We start from the raw sequence: 19,613 nt of genomic DNA, 5'->3' as shown, positions 1-19,613 counted from the left end.
TCTGCACAGTCGGAACAAACAAGGCTTTCTGATAGATAATAGTTACAGCAAAGTCCAGAAATTTTTGGCTAGAATTTTAAATGTGCTTTCATATGCCATCTATAGTTTTTGTTTTTACCCTCATATGCAAATTAAAAGTTATTAAAGTTTAAAAACTACAGGGGCTTTATAATCATCCTATGTGGAATTAAATGAAGATACAAAAGTTATATCTGAAATTCACTTCTGATTTAAATATTCACACACATACATATATATATATATATATATATATATATATACATATATATATATATATATATATATATACATATATGTGAATATTTATTATTTATCAAAAAAACCTGAAATTTTTTTACATTAAAAAACAGAAGCAGTACTTTAATGCCTCTACTTGAAACTGCAAGATTAAATAAGTTCCCAAGCAGAAAAGTACTTCTAAAGACTGATCACTGAAACTTGATTATTTTGGTTTAATGAAAGCGATATTGGCGTGCTGGTTTAAGGGTAACATACGTTCTCTTCATGTCTTCTGTTTCTTCAGATTTGACCTCTGTGTATCTTTCTCCCTTCACACTAACTATTTTGTTATCTCTATAGCGAATCAGCTTCTTTGGCTCCTACACAAAAATGGCAAAAATGAAATACATCAAAGAAAATAGGGTAGACTGGTTGTAAGAAAAGATACAGTATTAGTATTATTAGTGGTAATTGAAGCAAGAAAGCAAACTTATACAGCATCAGCAAAAAAAAAAAAAAAAAAAAACTTCCCATTTCACCTGTCCATTCCCTCAACAATTTGTCTGGTTCTCCCTTGAATTAATTCAAGCTAACCACTTCATCAGATTGAACTTTGTTTCAGCAATCAACCACCTGCTGGCTAAAGGCAAACTTCTACACATCTGTTCTGCAATCATTCTTCCTCAATTTGAATTTATGGCCCCACATGCACAGCCTGGTCAAGAGGAAGAATTCCATCAGCATTGCACTTGCTCAATCCATTCAAAGCCTTAAACACCTGAATCATATCACCATCTAGCCTCTACTACATCCATCCCTATTATTCCCATTGTTGACCTGCTTTTTACTATTCCCCAGTGTTCCCTTCTTAATAAAAACTTTCCTTATGGATGGAAAGCTTAGGAGACTCTGTGGAGGGGCCTGCAAGAGTACTGTTGCCTCTTCACTATTGCCTACCTCACTGTGAGTGACAGGCAAGACGAGTCCAAATAGGGGCCCCTGCAGCTATGCGGCCAAAAGGATGATGCAACCCCACACTACACTGACACAACCACATTTTTCACACAATCTCGCCTTTACAGGGCTCTGTATGCTTCACAAAAAACAAAGCAAGCAGGCGCTGTGGGTAGCCACCAGTGCTGCTAGGCAAACAACATTATGTCACTAAGTGACACACATGGAAGACTGCTGCACAAATTGGAGCAGCGTGGCATTGGAGGCAAATTGCTGCTATGGATAAAGGGATGGTTGAGTGGGAGAAGACAGAGGGTGGTAATCAATACTGCTCTTCGTGAACTAATGTTATTAGTGGAGTCCCTCAGGGTTCGGTGTTGGGTCCATTGTTTTCTGTCTTTATTAATGATATTGATGATGGTATATCAGGCTTAATGTCCAAGTTTGCAGATGATATGAAGGTTGGCAGGGTTGTTAATGACACTAATGACAGTATGCTGCTGCAACAGGATCTAGAAAGGTTGAGCAGATGAGCTGAGAGGTGGGAACTCAAGTTTAACATTGACAAATGTAAAGTACTGCATATGGGAAGCAGTAACCCCAGAGTAACGTATCAACTGTGTGGTACTACACTGACAGTGGTAGAAAATGAAAAGGACCTGGGGGTAATTGTGCAGGCAGATATGAAGTTTTCTGAGCAGTTCAGATGGTCTGCTAGAGTAGCTCATGGTGTCTTGTCAATGGAATTCCTGTCACACAGGAATTTTTCTAGTAGGGATAAGGAGGTGATTATTCCATTGTATAACGCAATGGTTAGGCCACACCTCGAGTACTGTACACAGGTCTGGAGGCCTGATTTTAGGAAGGATGTAGAGCTGCTGGAGCGAGTGCAGAGAAGGGCAACAAGATTAGTGAATGGAACAAAGGGTTGCTCTTACGAAGAAAGGCTTAAGTTTTGCAAATTACAGTGTCTGGAGACCAGGCACCTGCAAGGTGACCAGATTGAGGTGTATAAAGCCTTGAATGGTTTGAGCATGCTCAATGCTGATGGGATTCTTCCTCTTGCTCAGAATAATTGCCTGAGAGGGCATAAATCCAAATTGAGGAAAGAGAGTTGTAGGATAGATGTGCGGAAGTTTGCCTTTAGCCAGTGTGTGGTTGATTGCTGGAACAAATGTCCATCTGTCATTGTAGAAGTTGATAGCTTAAATAGATTCAAGGCAGAACTAGACAAACATTTGGGGAGCAAGTAGATGGGTGAAATTAGATTTTTTTTTTTTTTTTTGGCTGATGCTATATAAGCTTGCTTTCTGGCATCATGTGCATTTACTAATGCTAACGAAAGACTTTAATGCTGAAATAAAAAAAATAAATAAAATAAAAATCAAAAAACAAGAAATACAAAAAAGAATATTATAAACATATTCACCTATTGTTTAAAAATTTCATCAATGTTTATTATTTAAAATTCTTGGCAATTAAATTTTCAGTGCATCATTGTGAACTGTACAATAATTTGCAGTTCTTACTTTCCCTCACTTAAGTTCTAATGGTTCTTCTTATCATAGTTTTCATTTTCATCAGTATCATGTTTATCTGGCATAATTCCATCAACTAATATCCTTTACTGAGGGATCACCTTTTGTACACACAAAAAATTTCAAACTTGAATATGATTCACTATCAATTCATGAAATTTGTGCTACCTTAGCATTTATAAGAACATTGTTAGTGATGGGAACTTGTGCACTGTAGTCACATGCAGCCATAAAGTATTTCCTCATTGAGAAAAAAACAACCACAACAGAATCTTCTCTTGCTTTAGTCTCCCATGACTCTGGCAGATATCCACACAATGAAGTCGCAATTATCCACCTGATTTAGTCTGCTATAGTAATCAACTTCCACAATGGAAGTGGAAGATTTGAAAGTTGTTGGTAAAATAAATTTGCACTTAATTTTCAAAATATCTAACAATAATGACCTTGGTACAGGAAATGGAAGCAAGTTGGATTGAAGATCTATATTTGGATTTTTGAACATGGGAATGACAGAAATAAAGGGCATAACAGAATAAAGCCAGAGAAGAAGAACATGAACAGACTCTGCACGAGTGAGACATCATGTCTAAAATTAGCAGCTTGCCTGACCAATTTAGAATTGCTTTTACAAGAAGTTTGAAATTCAGAAGCTGTTTTTTGTTCAATCTGTCTTCTTTCAAACTTTTGAATTATGAACTGGATTTGAATACAAGTCAGTGGCAACTGACTTGTATTCAAATGCATGCAGCTCCCTTTTCAGCACACAAATTAATCACAAGGACCATCTATTACAACAAAGTGCTCAATCTCCTCCTTCAATATCCTTGCTACTCTGGTTTTTAGGTCTACCATAACAGGTACATCAGGGCCGGCTCGAGGGTATGTGGTGCCCATTGGTCACAGTTTTGTTTTCAGCATCTGATCATTTTTTTTTTATTTTAAATTTTTAAGCTTTATAAATTTTACAAAAGGGCATGTCGTAATAGAACATATTTAAAAAAACTCTTACATAAAATTAAATTTACAAACTTTTATTTACAAAAGGTATATAACAACAATAAATTATTCAAAAACTAAACAAAAAAATTCTTGAATAAAATATTTAAAATTATACTTATAAAATAGGTGTATAATAATAATAAATGTAATAATTTTGCAAAAACAAAGCAAAAAAAAATCTTAAAGTATATAAGCTGTGTCTATAAAGTACTGTATAAGAATAATTACTGAAAATCATAGCAAAAAACAATTTTTTGTTTTTTTGGCATGGCAAAGGACAATATTTTTTTACATGGCAAAGGACAATGTTTTTTTTTACATGGCTAAGGACAATAATAACAGGCAAAACTTGTTAGTAAAGGGTAGTGTTATCTTTCATTTCTTCATACCCCACTCACATTCTTTGGTAGCGACCTTTAACATCAAGACAACACAATTCATAATGTTGTAAATAGTAGTGTTTGGTCCATAAAAGGGCAAGAGTCTCCCCAAAATAAATACTTTGCTTAGCATCATTTATTGTAACAGAAATAAAATGTATCATAGAAGTGTTTTAATATGAGTCAGTCATTACAACTTGTTTCCAGTCTAATTTTCGTATTATTCCATCCAGTTCACAGACTACAGGGCAAAGCATTAGCAGTACCTGCTTTTAATAGGCTAGTATAAATTAGTTTCCAAAGACCCATTGATCCAGTTAACTGCTTAGTTAACTAATAATTAATTGATTAACCAGTTATTTAATTTTTATAGTTTATCGAATGCTCCAGACTGGTTCACAGCTGTAGCATGATAAAATGGAGTTTGGTGTGAAAAGTAAAACAGGCACCCCAAAAATAAAATTCTTTTATCAAAACGAGGCCCTATGCAATACGGCACCTGGTACGAAAAATTAAATAGGCAAACCAAAAACAAAAAATGTTAAAAACGATGCCCCTTGCAATATGGCTTTGGTGGGGGAGGGGGGGGCACTGCTCGTACCACCAACACTTCGACTCTCTGGTCCTCTTTAATACTATTACTTTTTTTTTTACGGTGTTGATGCCCCAAAATCATTGCGCCCCTAGGCCCGTGGCTTTTGTGCCTAAGCCTAGAGCCAGCCCTGAGGTACATTATCAACACTAAGTGTAGCGTGCCAGACAGTTTTCTTAAGAAATCTCATGCAGGCTTTCTGGTTGTTCAGATGATGCTCAATGTTGCACTCTGCTTTCCAATGCTGACACTGAGAGTAAGCTGATTTAGAGTTGAAGATATTTTTATTACATAAGGTCACTGCAGTGGGATATAGCTGTTAATGACTTTGAATAATGCCATTTACAGCAATCAAAAATGGCCCATTCTTCAGAGGCAGATACTACCTGTGCAATTTCACTAACAATGCCTGTTCTTTTTGTTTTTCCACAAACCATATTTTTTTGCCATTTTGCTATTGAGAATCATATTTCTGAATAGCACATCTTCGTGATCAGCACAATTCAAAGGAAGATCATGTTTTATGACCAAAGATGCAAATAAACATTCGGCATATGACATCATCACTGCAAAATGCTACGTCTATTTTTCCATCCCCCCTATGCACTGCATACTGTTCTGATGCTTATTTGTTTGCAAATGTTTGATTCTGATTGAATCACGTTCCCCACTACTGGAAACTGACAATGAATTCTATAAACGGTTTAAAATGAAGAAGGCAATATTCAAGCTCAGTGGTATAGTGAACTTACACTTGTACACAAGTGTAATCTACTTGTACTGAATCTACTTGTACTGTTCCTAAGATATTGTTAATTAGCCTCACACTGTACAAGTACCATAAAGTGATTGCACATAAAAGCAAACAATGCTATTTTCCCAGATTTATCTTTTGCCATATAGCCTATCACAGCACACCTGATGGCCAATTTGTTCAACAAAAATGAGCAGAAATTCACAAAATAATAATAATAATAAAAAAATTCAATTTTAATACAGTTTTGTTATTTCTTGTGAAAAGAGAAAGGGAGAGAAGAACTGAGTTTTCACAAAAAAAATATGGAGGAATTCTTTATAACCAACTATATTACAACAGCAAGATGGGGAAGCTAAATCAAGTAAAAAAGATGGATTTTTTCATCACAAATACAGAGGGCTAACAGCTTTGATGATTTGAATGAACATAATCCTGATTGCCAAGCTGAGTTCTGTACATGGTTTAAAGTTACGATAACAGTATTCAATTTTAATGGTATATGAACCAATACAGTAATGAGCCACAACTGTATTATATATTGTTCCTCCGATAATCCATTCTTGTAGAGAAGACAGTGAATTAAAGGGGAACCTAGAAATTTAAGCATTTCTTGCTTTACCTGAACAGGTTTTGCAGTGTAATCCCAATTATCCTATTCACCAGATTTATCAGACTTTCATTGTGTGGCACTGGAGACAGAGGCTGGCATGTTGGAATACATTACAGCTTTTTAGTCCTCCCCAGACTTTTAAACTTTGATATATCCACTCCAATATATAAAAGTAGCAGTCATCATGATCTGAGATATAACAAAAGGCATATGCACAACCACCACAAAACAATTCCTACAATGACCAACAACTACTGCAGCAGAAATAAGGTGGCCTCAACTTGCCTTGCTCACTCATAGGCATTCCGAAATAGTCTTCATATGTACTAAAAACTTTGTTTTACCAACTGTGTTACACTTCACCTGCTTTGGAACTATATAATATCCACAAATGTAGCAGAAAGATAGCTTGCTGTGCCTTTGTCCAGTATCCATAACAAAGAGACAAAAAAAATACTGACATGAATACGTCAGCCTCTTATATAACATGATATTGGTACCCAATTATGTAGTATACATAAAAGCTTCAAACACATAAAACATTTAACTGTCCTCAAAATACTGACACTAGAGAAAAACCAATGAGAACACTGGGATTTTTCATTGCCACACATCCTGATATAGCTACTATTCATGTTTTGGTCTCTGAAAAGTAGCCTTGTCACCTGATTTAACCCATACTCAACGTCTACTTGTGAAACTACCTAAGGGATAAGACATACGATGTGAAATACCAGCAGTTATATCAGAAACCATGTCATTCGGTGATTGTTGTTGTGAACAGTGCCTAGAAGCAACTGGTAGACAATTTGAAGATTTGCACTAGTAGAATTCACCATGTGCAACAAATTACTCCTGTATACACTCAATAATAGTTTGAGGTTAATAATTAATTTTATTTATTAATTACTAATACGTGCACATTTATTTTTTTATTAATTACCAGATGCGTGCACATCTTTTTGAGACACTTTTTACATATATACATTTTGAATAGCACCTGCATTAACTATTGCAATGGTTTTCATTTAGGATACCTCACAAAACCTTTGATAGTATGGTTGGCAGGTGAACTTTTTCAACAAATGTGTCCCAAAAATCATTTTAAAGCTATGGCATTATTTACAATAAGCTGAAATAGACAATTCTATTTATAAACAGAATTGTAATTTCTGTAAATTAAAAATGGACTCTGCACAATGGTGCAGAGTTCGTTTTTGTAAGCCTGGTAAGTCCATTTGTAAGCCTAGACAAAAAAAGCTTACACTGGAACTAATAACTTCTTGGAGATTTTCACTGTTCCAAATCCTGATATTGCAACAACAGTTCACCATTTCAGTCTATGAAAAACAGCCTTGTTATTAAATACCTCTGACATTCTTTGTAATTCAAAATCTGCATGTCTGTAAATCAAATAAAACATAAATCCCTTGTTTCTTATGTTCTACAATATCCTAAATGTGTCATAACTTATTAAGCCTCGTACATACAGGTTAATCTTATCAACTCTCCATCACTGATTTATGTGGACTGCATAAGGAATTTGCACGAACAAATGAATTGTTTCTCCAAGAGAAATCTGGAGCATAACTAGTCTTTATAGCAAGCATTATCCTGGCTGATGGCTCTCCTTATATACTTGTGATATGAGTTTTTAGTTACAGTTTCCATTTATATTATTAAATGAATGGGCAAAACAGTGATATAATGTTCCCTGGGAAGCACATAAAAAAAAAAAAAAAAAAAGGCAAAAATACTGAAGTTGAAGGAAGGAAGATGCAACAGCCAGGAACCCATGTTTAACATATTTTTAGAAATGATACATTGCATAAAAAATGCTGTATCATATTTGAATCCATTTAAATTATTTTCATTTATTTCAATTAATGCCATATAGCATTAACAACTAGGGGTATACATTGAATCATATTTTATAAATTTAGTACATGGTTCAACACAGCAAGTTCTACTATTTACATTACTATTATTACTACTATTAATTATTATAATACTACTAATCGCTATAACAAAATTATATTACAAAAAAGTAAAAATTAGAAAAAAAAATGATAAAAAAAGAAAATGCAGTGTCCCATAATAAGATCACTATATGCATGATTTCACACAGGTATCACATAGTAGTTCTGTCAAATTGTGACATATTGCTTATACTGTGCTCAAAATGGATGCAAGCTCATAAGACTGCTTCTCTACATCATTTTCCACTAAAAATACTGGATGGAGAGAGAGAGAGAGAGGGGGGAATTTGAGTTACAATCAAGTCTATAAATTTCTACGTAAAAGTTTCCTCAAGTATAAGGGACCGATATTTAGTCTCTAAGAAGAAGAATCTAAAGAGTCAATTTCAAGTCTGTTACAAATTTTGATAATATTGTTAGATATACAGCAATACCTTGATTAGCACAGCTTAAAACAGCACAGGTTTCACTATAACACAGTTTTCAAAGTTTAAGTCGAAAATTTACTGTATATATTAAAACTAATTCAATAGCTTAGACACACTCTCTACATATATGCTGCAGTGCCAACTCTATTGTCTCACATGCACATGTGCCAGTAGCTCCTCTCAGGCAGTCAGCGGCAACATGGAACAGTGTTCAATATTCGTAATTCCATCCTGACGAGACGACATGACAGCTTTTCAAACTTTTCCGAATTTATTTTTTATCCCTTTAAATATGATCTAATATATATCTGCATCTTGGCTAGAAATCTGCATTCTGTTTGGCAGCATGTTTTGCCCCATTTCGCAAATGATTTCACTGGTTTTGATTTACAAATTCATGCCGAAGACATTGTGAAGATCGAAAAAGACTTGGGATTCAAAACTTTGGACACTGCCAATGTATGCGACTGCATTGACTCGCATGTAAATGACTTAGATGTTGCAATTCTCCTTGAAATTGATGAGCAAACTGCATATGAAAAAGAGGAAAACAATTCTGAAGTGGCACCAAAAGAATTTTCAATAGAAGAATTGGAGAGAGTTCTTTGGGGGGGGTTCACCTGTGAGGCAATTATGAATGGAGAAATCGAATGTTGAACGTACCACCAAGATATGGCAAATTTTACAAGATGGGATTCGATGCTACAAAGACTTGTATGCCGAGAAAAAGAAGAGATGACTTCGCCAGACGTCATTATTGAAATACTTAAATAAACAATAAAGCTTTTTTCTCTTCTCTCATGATGTTACCTTTTCATTAATATTATATTTTTTATATATTTTTTTTATTTCAAATCCTTTTAATTGGCTATCAAGCACAAATTGTTTATAGATTTACTATAATTTATTTATAGACTGTTTCTCTGGTACCCATTCAATTAAAACCCATTATAATTATACCTCAATCAGCACAGTTTCACATAACACAGAACATTTTCGTTACCAATTATCAGTGCTATGCGGAGTATTGCTGTATATATATTTATTTATTTCAGCTGAGGTTAAGAAGCTTGTCCTTCCCCAATGCATTATAGTTTCTTGTAAAAGGAAGAAAAAGGCTCATCAATCTTCCTTACAATTAGTTGTTGCAGACTTTTAATATTTGTAGAGGTGGCTAGAAGTTTCCATGGTTTTACCTTGAAAGTAACAAAAAGAATTGATTGAGATGATTTAACCATCTCATGAATTAATATTCAACTGACAAAACTGATTGGTGGTGCACAGAATCAGAAAACAAATATAGGACTAACACCACTTCAGAACATATTGCACAGTTAACTGTTGATTCTGAAGAAGATCCTGTTTTAAAGTCCACATTGCAGAATAATACTTTCCTGTAGTTAAAATGACAAAGGAAAGTTAAACCATAATATCAACTAAGTTATAAGATACGTGTGCTAGCGTAAGGTTTAACGGAAAACTAGATAGCGAGTATAGCAGTATCAATTAATCAGTAAAATTTATTAATCTTATTAAATTTCATTGTCAATTGAATTGTACTTTTTTAACTAAATAAATATAGCAACCTAGTTACTACAAACGTAACATCATAAATTAATAGTTGTCCTCTGAATCACAGTCTATTGAAATGCACTGCTTGTTTGATGTTTGCGGAGCCATCAGGAACAGGACATGATATTGCCAAGGGGAATGTTTGTGTGTGTGTGTGCGCGCGATGTAAGGAGTGCGAGGAAATCAGGTGTCAACTCGGCATTGTTATGGGTATATATGAGAGCTTGAAGGACAGGGTGGATGCCCTCAAAGGATTTAAATTGAGAGGCCCATCAAGCAACACAGAGGCAACCCCCAAAGCAGAATGCACTGGTCCCAAAGGAACTAGTTGTTATAGGTGACTCTATTGTCAGAGAAATGGGGAACATATTGTGCAAAAAACGATAGAGGGAACAGGACCAGGGTATGTCTGCCAGGGGCAAAGGTTGATGACGTTGGTCAGATATCATTCTTTAAGGGCACAAAGGGTGATATTGTTGTACACGCTGGCACCAATGATATTAAGAGTAGGAGACCGGCAGAATTACTTAACAAGTACAAGACAATGCAGAAAAAAAGCCATGAGTTAGGGTTGAATTTGAAAGTGTCTGCAATTCTGCCAGACACGATAGGAGGGAGTATATGATGAGAGCCTTGTTGATCAATTCTGCCCTGGAAAGACTGTGCAAGGCTCAAGGGGTAGAATTTTTCTCAGCCTGGTCTGTGCTTGTTAACAGGAGAGACTGCTTCTACAGGTATGGGATACACTTAAATAGAAAGGGTGCAGGAATATTTGCTGATGCCATCGAGTCAGAGTTAGGTGGGTCGGAAAACTGTTAGCTTTGAGGGGGGGGGATACACAGACTAATAGATTAAGTAGTTGCTGGCAGAGGTAAAAGTGATTCTTGCACTACTTCTATTGAAATGCAATTGAGCAGCAGCCTGGAAAGTACGGCAATGGGAATTTCCAGGACTGCTGGGAGTCATAGTGGAACAAATAAATACATGGGCTGTGTCAGGGTAAGTAAGAGTAGAAACAGGTGCATGTATATTTGCATGTACACCAATGCTAGGAGTATGGTTAATAAATTCAAATGAGCTTGAAGTGCTAGTCAAGACATTAAAGGCAGATATTGTTGGGATATCAGAGACATGGTGTCACACAGACATAAGCAGTGCAGAACTGGAATTTGGTGAGTACAATGTGTACAGAAAGGATAGACAGGACAGGAAGGGAGGAGGGGTTATTTTGTTAGTTAAGAAACACAAAATCTAAGGAAGTGCATCCAATTGATTAGGGTGGACAATGCAATGTTGAGTCTGTTTGGTGTGACATAAGCACTGGGAAAGGAAAAATGAGAGTAGGTGTGTGTTATAGGCCTAATGAATCTGAGGAGTATAATGAGCAATTGTGCAGAGAAATAGAGTGGGCCAGTAAATTAGAGTGTCTTATAATTGGGGATTTTAATTTCCCGGTTACTGACTGGAATTTGTGGTTTGGTCACTCACACACTAGCAAGGCTTTCGTGGATTTATTGGATGATTGTTTTCTACAGCAGCATGTTCAGGAGGCAACTAGAGGGAGTAATACTCTTGATCTGATTATCAGTAGTGATTCTTCATGCATCAAGAATCTGCAGATAAAGTAACCGCTACGTGGCAGTGACCACAGTGTGCTGAAGTAGGATTTACTCAGAGGTAATTACCATTAGGGGTAAAGGGAAGAGTTATTGCTTTTGTAAAGGTGACTATAGTGGTCTGAGACAGTATTTAAATTCTATATGGTGGAACCAACTGATGATGTTACCAACAGCAAATTCAAAATAGGAAGCATTCAAAGAATTAATCTTGGAAGCTACTAGGCTTTTCATACCAACAAAGAAATATTGTTCAAGATTTAGGCCTAAATGGGTGTCAGATGAACTAATTAGAAATGTTTTTTGTTTGTTGTTTTGTTATTTAGTTTTTAGGAGCATTAGCAAATAAGGCCATATTGCTCCGGGATATGCGGTGGTCATTCCCTGACCTTTCCACATATTCCGAATTTGGTGGTGACGGGCTCGAACCCTGGTCTAATCAAGAAGCATGTGCTATGCACTGCTGCTCCTTCCCACCTGGCTACGGAGGTACCAATTAGAAATGTGAAAGAGAAGAAAAATGCATGTGATAGATATAAATTAACACGTGACACAGAAGCCAATGATAGACATAAGCTGGTCTGTAACCAAGTTACAAAGGAGGTTAGGCAGGCGAAGGCAGATTACGAGAAATCTTTGGCAAAGGATGTAAAGAAAAACAGCAAAGAGTTCTTTACTTATGTAAACTCTAGAAGGAAGGGGATTAATCAGATTGGTCCACTTGATATCGATGTTTCAACTGTTTATGATCCTGCTCAGGTAGCTAACAAACTAAATGAATATTTTGCATCGACATTCACACGTGAGGAGTTATTCAGGGAGGGGAATGCCAGAGGTGTATTCAACTCTGGCAGTAAGCTAGATAATCTTGTAATAACTGAGAATAAAGTGTTGGAGAAATTGTTGAAGATAAACACAAGAAAGGCACCTGTGGTGGATGGAATCTATCCAGTTATATTAAAGGAGGCAGCAAAGGAGGTAAACAAACCCTTAGCCATAATTATGAGAGCTTCCCTGGATTCAGGGGAGGTACCGATGGACTGGAGATGTGCAAATGTGACCCCAATCCACAAAGGAGGATGAAAGGGAGACACAGGTAATTATAGACCTGTTAGTTTAACTTCTGTTCCAGGGAAATTAATGGAGGAACTGGTTAAAGAAGTACTTCAGGATCAACTAGACAAGACTTCAGTTATAGCTCGGACACAGTATGGTTTTGTTAAATGGAAGTCTTGTCTGACCAATTTGATTAGATACTGTATTGTGGTCACACATGAACTTGATGCAGGGAATAACTTTGATATCATATATTCGGATCTTAGAAAGGCTTTTGATACTGTTGCACATGGAAGACTGCTGCACAAATTGGAGCAGTATGGCATTGGAGGCAAATTGCTGCTATGAATAAAGGGATGGTTGAGTAGGGGAGAGAGAGAGAGAGAGAGAGAGAGAGAGAGAGAGAGAGAGAGAGAGAGAGAGAGAGGGGTAATCAATGAACACTGCTCTTCGTGGACTAATGTTATTAGTGGAGTCCCTCAGGGTTAAAAATTGGGTCCATTGTTGTTTTCTGTATTTTTAAATGATATTGATGATGGTATATCAGGGTTGTTAATGACACTACTGACAGTACACTGCTGCAACAGGATCTAAAAAAGTTGAGCAGATGGGCTGAGAGGCGGCAAATGAAGTTTAACATTGACAAATGGAAAGTACTACATATGGGAAGCAGCAATCCCAGAGTAACGTATGAACTCTGTGTTACCACACTGACAGTGGTAGAGAATGAAAAGGACCTGGGGGTAATTGTGCAGGGAGATATGAAGTTTTCTGAGCAGTGCAGACAGTCTGGAAGAGTAGCTCATGGTGTCTTGTCAATGATATACAGGAATTTTCCTAGCAGGATTAAGGAGGTGATTATTCCCTTATATACAACAATGGTCAGGCTACACCTTGAATACTATATACAGATCTGGAGGCCTCATTTTAAGAAGGATGTAGAGCTGTTGGAACAAGCACAGAGAAGGGCAACAAGATTAGTGAATGGAACAAAGGGTTGCTCTTACGAAGAAAGGCTTAAATTTTGCAAATTACCGCATCTGGAGACTAGTCACCTGCAAGGTGATCTGATTGAGGTGTATAAAGCCTTGAATAGTGTGAGCATGCTGAATGCAGATGGGATTCTTTCTCTTGCTCAGAATAATCACCTGAGAGGGCATAAATTCAAATCAAGGAAAGACAGTTGTAGGATAGGTGTGCGGAAGTTTGAAGTTTGCCTTTAGCCAGTGTGTGGTTGATTGTTAGAACAAAGTTCTATCTGTTGCTGTAGAAGTTCATAGCTTAAATAGATTCAAGGCGGAATTTGACAAACATTTGGAGCGAGTGGATATGTGAAATAAGGTTTATTTAGTTTTTTGTTTTTGCCTGATGCTATATAAGCTTGGTTTCTTACATTGTGTGCCTTTGCTAATGCTAAAGCTAAAAGTTGCAAGTTTTTATGTTTTGTTAAAGTCTCATCAACAAGGACTTGGATACTATTTTTTGTGAAAGTGATTTGTGCTATTGGGATGACAATCCTGTTATCTATTATTCAAATGGTAAAGGCATTGATTGATTGTGGTTTGAATTCAAATGACATGAAGTACGGTTAATGAGAATTGCCTTGTGCAATGCCTTTACTTATTGTAAATTCTTTTGATCTATGTGGTTGAAAAATTCAAACCCCAGTAAACAAACTTAAATTTGTAAACTAGTGTAATTAATTAATTTATCTTTGTGGGCACCCCATTTTTTTACTAGAGTAGTAGTGGCATGTGATGCAAGAAAGCAAATGTATGAGCTTATGCAGCATCAGCCAAAAAAAAAAAAAAAAAAAAAATCACAACAGCAAAAATAAAGAGAGGAGTGAGGCAAGGATGCCTGCTCTCCCCAGGTTTATTTAATATATTTGCAGAATTAATAGTGAAAGAAGCATTTGATGGTAAAAAGTTAGGTATAAAAATAGGTGGAAGAATGCTTAGCACAATTAAGTTTGCAGGTAGTAGTAGTGGCATGTGATGCAAGAAAGCAAGTGTATGAGCTTATGCAGCATCAGCCAAAAAAAAAAAAAAATCACACCATTCCCTCCAAATGCCTGTCCAGTTCCTCCTTAAATTTACTCAACCTATCAACTTCCACGACAGATGGAAGTTTGTTCCAGCAATTAACCACCCACTGGCTATAGGCAAATTTCCGCACATCTATTCTACATCTGTTCTTTCTTAATTTGAATTTATGCCCCCTTAGTTCGTAATCTGAACAAGTGGAAGGATCCCAGCAGAATTCAGCGTGCTCAACTCATTCAAGGCCTTATACATCTCAATCAGACCACCGCGCAGGTGCCTACCTAGTCTCCAGCCACTGCAATTTGCAGAACTTAAGCCTCTCTTGGTAAGAGGATCCCTTCATTCCCCTCACCAATCTTGTTGCCCTTCTCTGTACACGCTCAAGTAAATCTATTCCTAAAATGAGGCCTTCAGACCTGTACGCAGTACTCAAGGCATGACCTGACCATTGCCTTATACAGAGGGACAATCACCTCCTTCTCCCTGCTAGCAAAATTCCTATATATCATTGACAAAACCCCATGACCTGCCATGGCAGCCTGTCTGCATTGCTCAGAAAACTTCATATCTGACTGCACAATTACTCCCAGGTCTTTTTTTTCATTTTCTACCACCTTAAGTGTAGTACCACACAGTTGGTACGTTTCTATGGCGTTACTTCTACCCATATGCAGTACTTTGCATTTGTCAAGGTTAAACTTCAGTTGCCACTTCTTAGCCCATCTGCCCAAATTATCTAGATCCTGTTGCAGTAGCAAACTGCCATTACTGTCATTAACAACCCTGCCAACCTTTGTATCATCTGCAAACTTCGACATTAAGCCTGATATACCTTCATCAATATCACTGATAAATATACAAAACCGAACCCTGTGGGATTCAACTAATAACATTAGTCCACGAAGAGCAGCACCTATTGATTACCACCCTCTGTCTTCTCCCACTTAACCATCCTTTTATCCATTGTAGCAACTTACCCTTAATACCATTCTGCTCCAATTTGTACAATAGTCTTCCATGTGCAACAGTATCAAAAGCTTTCCAGAAATCCAAATATATGATATCAAAATTATTTTTTGCATCCAGTTCCTTTGTAACCACATCATAATATCCTATCAAATTTGTCAGACAAGACTTTCCCTTAACAAACCCATGCTGTGTCTGAATTATTGCTGCAGTCTTGTCTATCAAGGTGATCAGGTAATCCTTGTATGTAGCAAAAGAATATGCTAAATATGTCCAATATGCTAAAACAGTTAACTAGAAAGTGAAAAAAATATGGAAAGAAGATTAATACTAATAACACAAAGATTATGATGATAAGTAAAAAGCCAAGCCAAAACAATTTCACATTGAAATTGATGGTGAAAAAATAGAACAGGTTACAAAATTGAAATATCTAGGACACATTATAACACAAGATACATCTTGCCACAATGAAATCGGTTCAAGAATTGCAATGGCAAAACAAACATTTAGAGGTTAAATCTCCTTACTAAGCCAAAGGAATATCTTACTAGATCTATGAAAAAGAATTATGAAAACATACATTTGGTTGATTGCATTGATAATGAAATTTAACCACAGTAGAGACATACATTAAATAAGACCAACTTGAAAAACTAGGGGCATTTGATATGTGATGCTGGCAGAGAATGGAAATGATTAGCTGGACAGAAAAAATGAGTAATAATGTGGTTTTACAATGTGTAGGAGAAGAAAGAGAATTGTTAAGAAGAATTAGAAGACAACTGCTACAATGGATCAGACACACCATGAGGCACAGAGGGATGTTGCCAGACGCGCTGGAAGACAAAGTACCAGGACAAAAAAAATGAGGAACACCATAAATACAATTCTGAAGGAAACTAGGAGCTGTGCAGAAATGAAACGCCTAACACAAGACCAGGAGAAATGGTGACAGTTCATCAAAGGGGAAATCAGTCGAAAGGCTGATACACTGAAGAAGAATAAAATGAATGAGAAAAGTATATTTTCAGCGGCAGGTGAGACAAGAACCAGGAGATAGAGGCATTCTAATACCAGGCATTCTTATTTTAGTAACGAAGTTTGATTAAATATATTTTTTAAATTATAATTTCTTTTGTAATAGGTAAATAGTTCTTAAAATAGGTAAATAACACTTGTTATAAGACATCTACTCACAGCTTTTGGAGCAACAGGCTTGTGTTCTCTAGCATCGTCATCTTGATCAATATAAGCATACCTTTATGGGGGCGGGAGAAGATAAAAGATTACAAAAGAGAGAGATATTGATGGATTAGATACGAATCATCTGATAAGTTTTCAAAATATTATAAAACAGATACACAAAGCATTATATTCCACATTGAAGCAATTTTACTGTATTTATTAATGTAAATACAATTATAACTAAGCTATTACTTTTACAAATGTGACTTCTGCTGGGCTATTTCAACACGTAGCTGTACTTTCAGTTAATGGCCAAGTTTATTTTGATGAAAATTTAATTATTTTATTTTCTATTAATTATTTAATTATAATTTGATTTAAATAGTGTATAGTGAAGTAAAAATAAATTTTCCATTCAACATAAATGATAATGAAATTTAACCACAAACAAAATTAATTGTGAGACATAATTTAATTTTATTTACAAATTGATCATAATCATCAGAGATCTATTACTCAGAAATAAAATGAGCTAAAATGATAAAAATATATAAATATAATAAAATTACAAATTCAGTGTTCAGGTGCTAACTTCCCAGCAACACACAAAAACTTTTCTTTAATGTGTTCACCGTTTCTGATGCATATGAGCATTTAAAAAGCACCTGAGTGATGTACTGAAATGCATACTGGCAATCAGTACATGAATGGAGTAAAAGTAAAGACACATGAAATTGATGTTCAATTTTACAGGAACATTGACTGAACTCTGGGCTATTAGCACCAACTTTATTTTTGTTTATAGCTTGGAACACATTTGCTTTTTGCTTTGTTAAGGTCAGTTTATGTGTATGTGAAACATAACTTTTGATAAAAATTTGATTTACAGTTCTGAATTCCAGACTTTTCAACCATTATTACTGAATTTTCAGAATGTTTTTATTTCTCAACACAAATTACACTGAAGGCACTCTCTTAAATATAGGTGGAAGTGAACATATTAATTTTAAATCTAGAAGTGAAGTGAAAATCACTGGTGATTAATAGATATTGCCCTGGGTTCCTTGTAGCCTGATGGCAATTCTTAGTGATTTCGGGCAGTCAAGAGGGCTATCAGTAACTGCAATAGCGTAGAACTGATTTTTCATTTCTAATTTGAGAAAATATCTAATTTTTGAAGATGTAGACCTAGTTACCAATAGCAAATTCTAAATGGGAAACATTCAAAAAATAAATCATGGAAGCGACTAGGCTTTTCATACCGATTAAAAAAATATTATTTAAGATTTAAGCCTAAATAAATGTCAGATGAACTAATGAGACTCGTGGCAGAGAAGAAAAATGCATAGGATGCATATAAATTATCAGGCGATATAGAACCCTGTGGAAGAACCCAATTGATATCGATCGTTCGACTGTTGATGATCCTGCTCAGATAGCTGACAAATGGAATGAGTATTTTGCATCTACATTCATACGAGGAATTCTTTAGGAAAGAGGACAGAAGCTTATTAAACTCTAACAGGGAGCTTAATGATTTTGTAATAAGTGAGAGCAAAGTGGAAGAGAAACTGATGAAGTTAATCAAAGGAAAGGCACCTGGGGTGGATGGAATCTATACAGTTATATTAGAGGTGGCAAAGGAAGAGAAAATCCTTAGCGTTAATTAGGAGAGCATCCTTGGACTTAGGAAAAGTCCCATTGCACTGGAGATGTGCAAATGTATCCCCAATTCACAAAGTGGGATCAAAAGGTGACATAAGTAATTACAGACCTGTTAGTTTAACTTCTGTTCCGGGGAATAACAGAGTCACTGGTTAAAGAAGCACTGCAGAATCATCTAGACAAGACTGCAGTAATAATTCAGACACAGCATGGGTTTGTTAAGGGAAAGTCTTGTCTGACAAATTTGATTGGATACTATGATGTGGTTACAAAGGAACTGGATGCAAAAAATAATTTTGATATTGTATACTTGGATTTCAGGAAAGCCTTTGATACTGTTGCACATGGAGGACTGCTGTACAAATTGGAGCAGTGTGGCATTAAGGGCAAGTTGCTACAATGGATAAAAGGGTGGTTGAGAGGGAGATGATGGAGGGTGGTAATCAATGGTGTGGTTACAAAGGAACTGGATGCAAAAAATAATTTTGATATTGTATACTTGGATTTCAGGAAAGCCTTTGATACTGTTGCACATGGAGGACTGCTGTACAAATTGGAGCAGTGTGGCATTAAGGGCAAGTTGCTACAATGGATATGTAAGACACAAAGTCTTACAAGTTAAATTTAAATATAATTTAAGAAAGAACGCTAGATAGTGATATTGTAAACCACAAAAGAAAACACTTAAAGTCACTAATATTGTTTAAGATAATGGGTCTCGCGCTAATGGAATTAATTTAAGAGAAGGTTAAATTTAATGTACAAGCAAATATACCTTGAAGAAAAACATTAGAAACAGATATACGATCAGTGCCCACACCGGAAACAGCAAGCGAAAATAGCAAGACAGAACAGTGGGGGGTCAACTGATAGTATGGCAAGGGACGGTTTGGTCTAGAGATGACAATAGGGGTACCAGCGGGGGCGCTCTTGTTTACTACAAACAGAGCAGGTGTGGTCATTTTATAATAATGCGAGACGAATGAAGAAAATGGATGCAGATGTTTTCCGGATGGAGTCTGAGC

General features: G+C 36.1%; 1 protein-coding gene across 4 annotated transcripts in view; it reads right to left on the bottom strand.

The window, feature by feature from the left end:
- Positions 1-452: 452 nt before the first annotated feature.
- LOC150074949 (CUE domain-containing protein 2-A) overlaps positions 453-19,613 on the bottom strand; it is a 197,361-nt gene continuing 178,200 nt past the window's right edge. For 3 of the 4 annotated variants that reach the window (XM_090388333.1, XM_090388332.1, XM_090388331.1), the window contains 2 exons: positions 16,936-16,996; positions 453-620 (listed from right to left, as the gene is read on the bottom strand). In XM_090388333.1, coding sequence (XP_090244459.1) covers positions 474-620; positions 16,936-16,996 — 208 coding nt within the window. In that variant the 3' untranslated portion in view covers positions 453-473. The remainder of the gene's footprint in view (positions 621-16,935; positions 16,997-19,613) is intronic. The other variant, XM_090388334.1, reaches the window with a different exon arrangement.

The sequence above is a fragment of the Mastigoproctus giganteus genome, chromosome 14 (genome assembly GCF_048544385.1).
Source record: "Mastigoproctus giganteus isolate SK-2022 chromosome 14, ASM4854438v1, whole genome shotgun sequence".
NCBI lineage: Eukaryota > Metazoa > Arthropoda > Arachnida > Uropygi > Thelyphonidae > Mastigoproctus > Mastigoproctus giganteus.
Note: the sequence above shows the minus strand (reverse complement) of the source record. Positions and strands in the feature narration are given on the sequence as shown.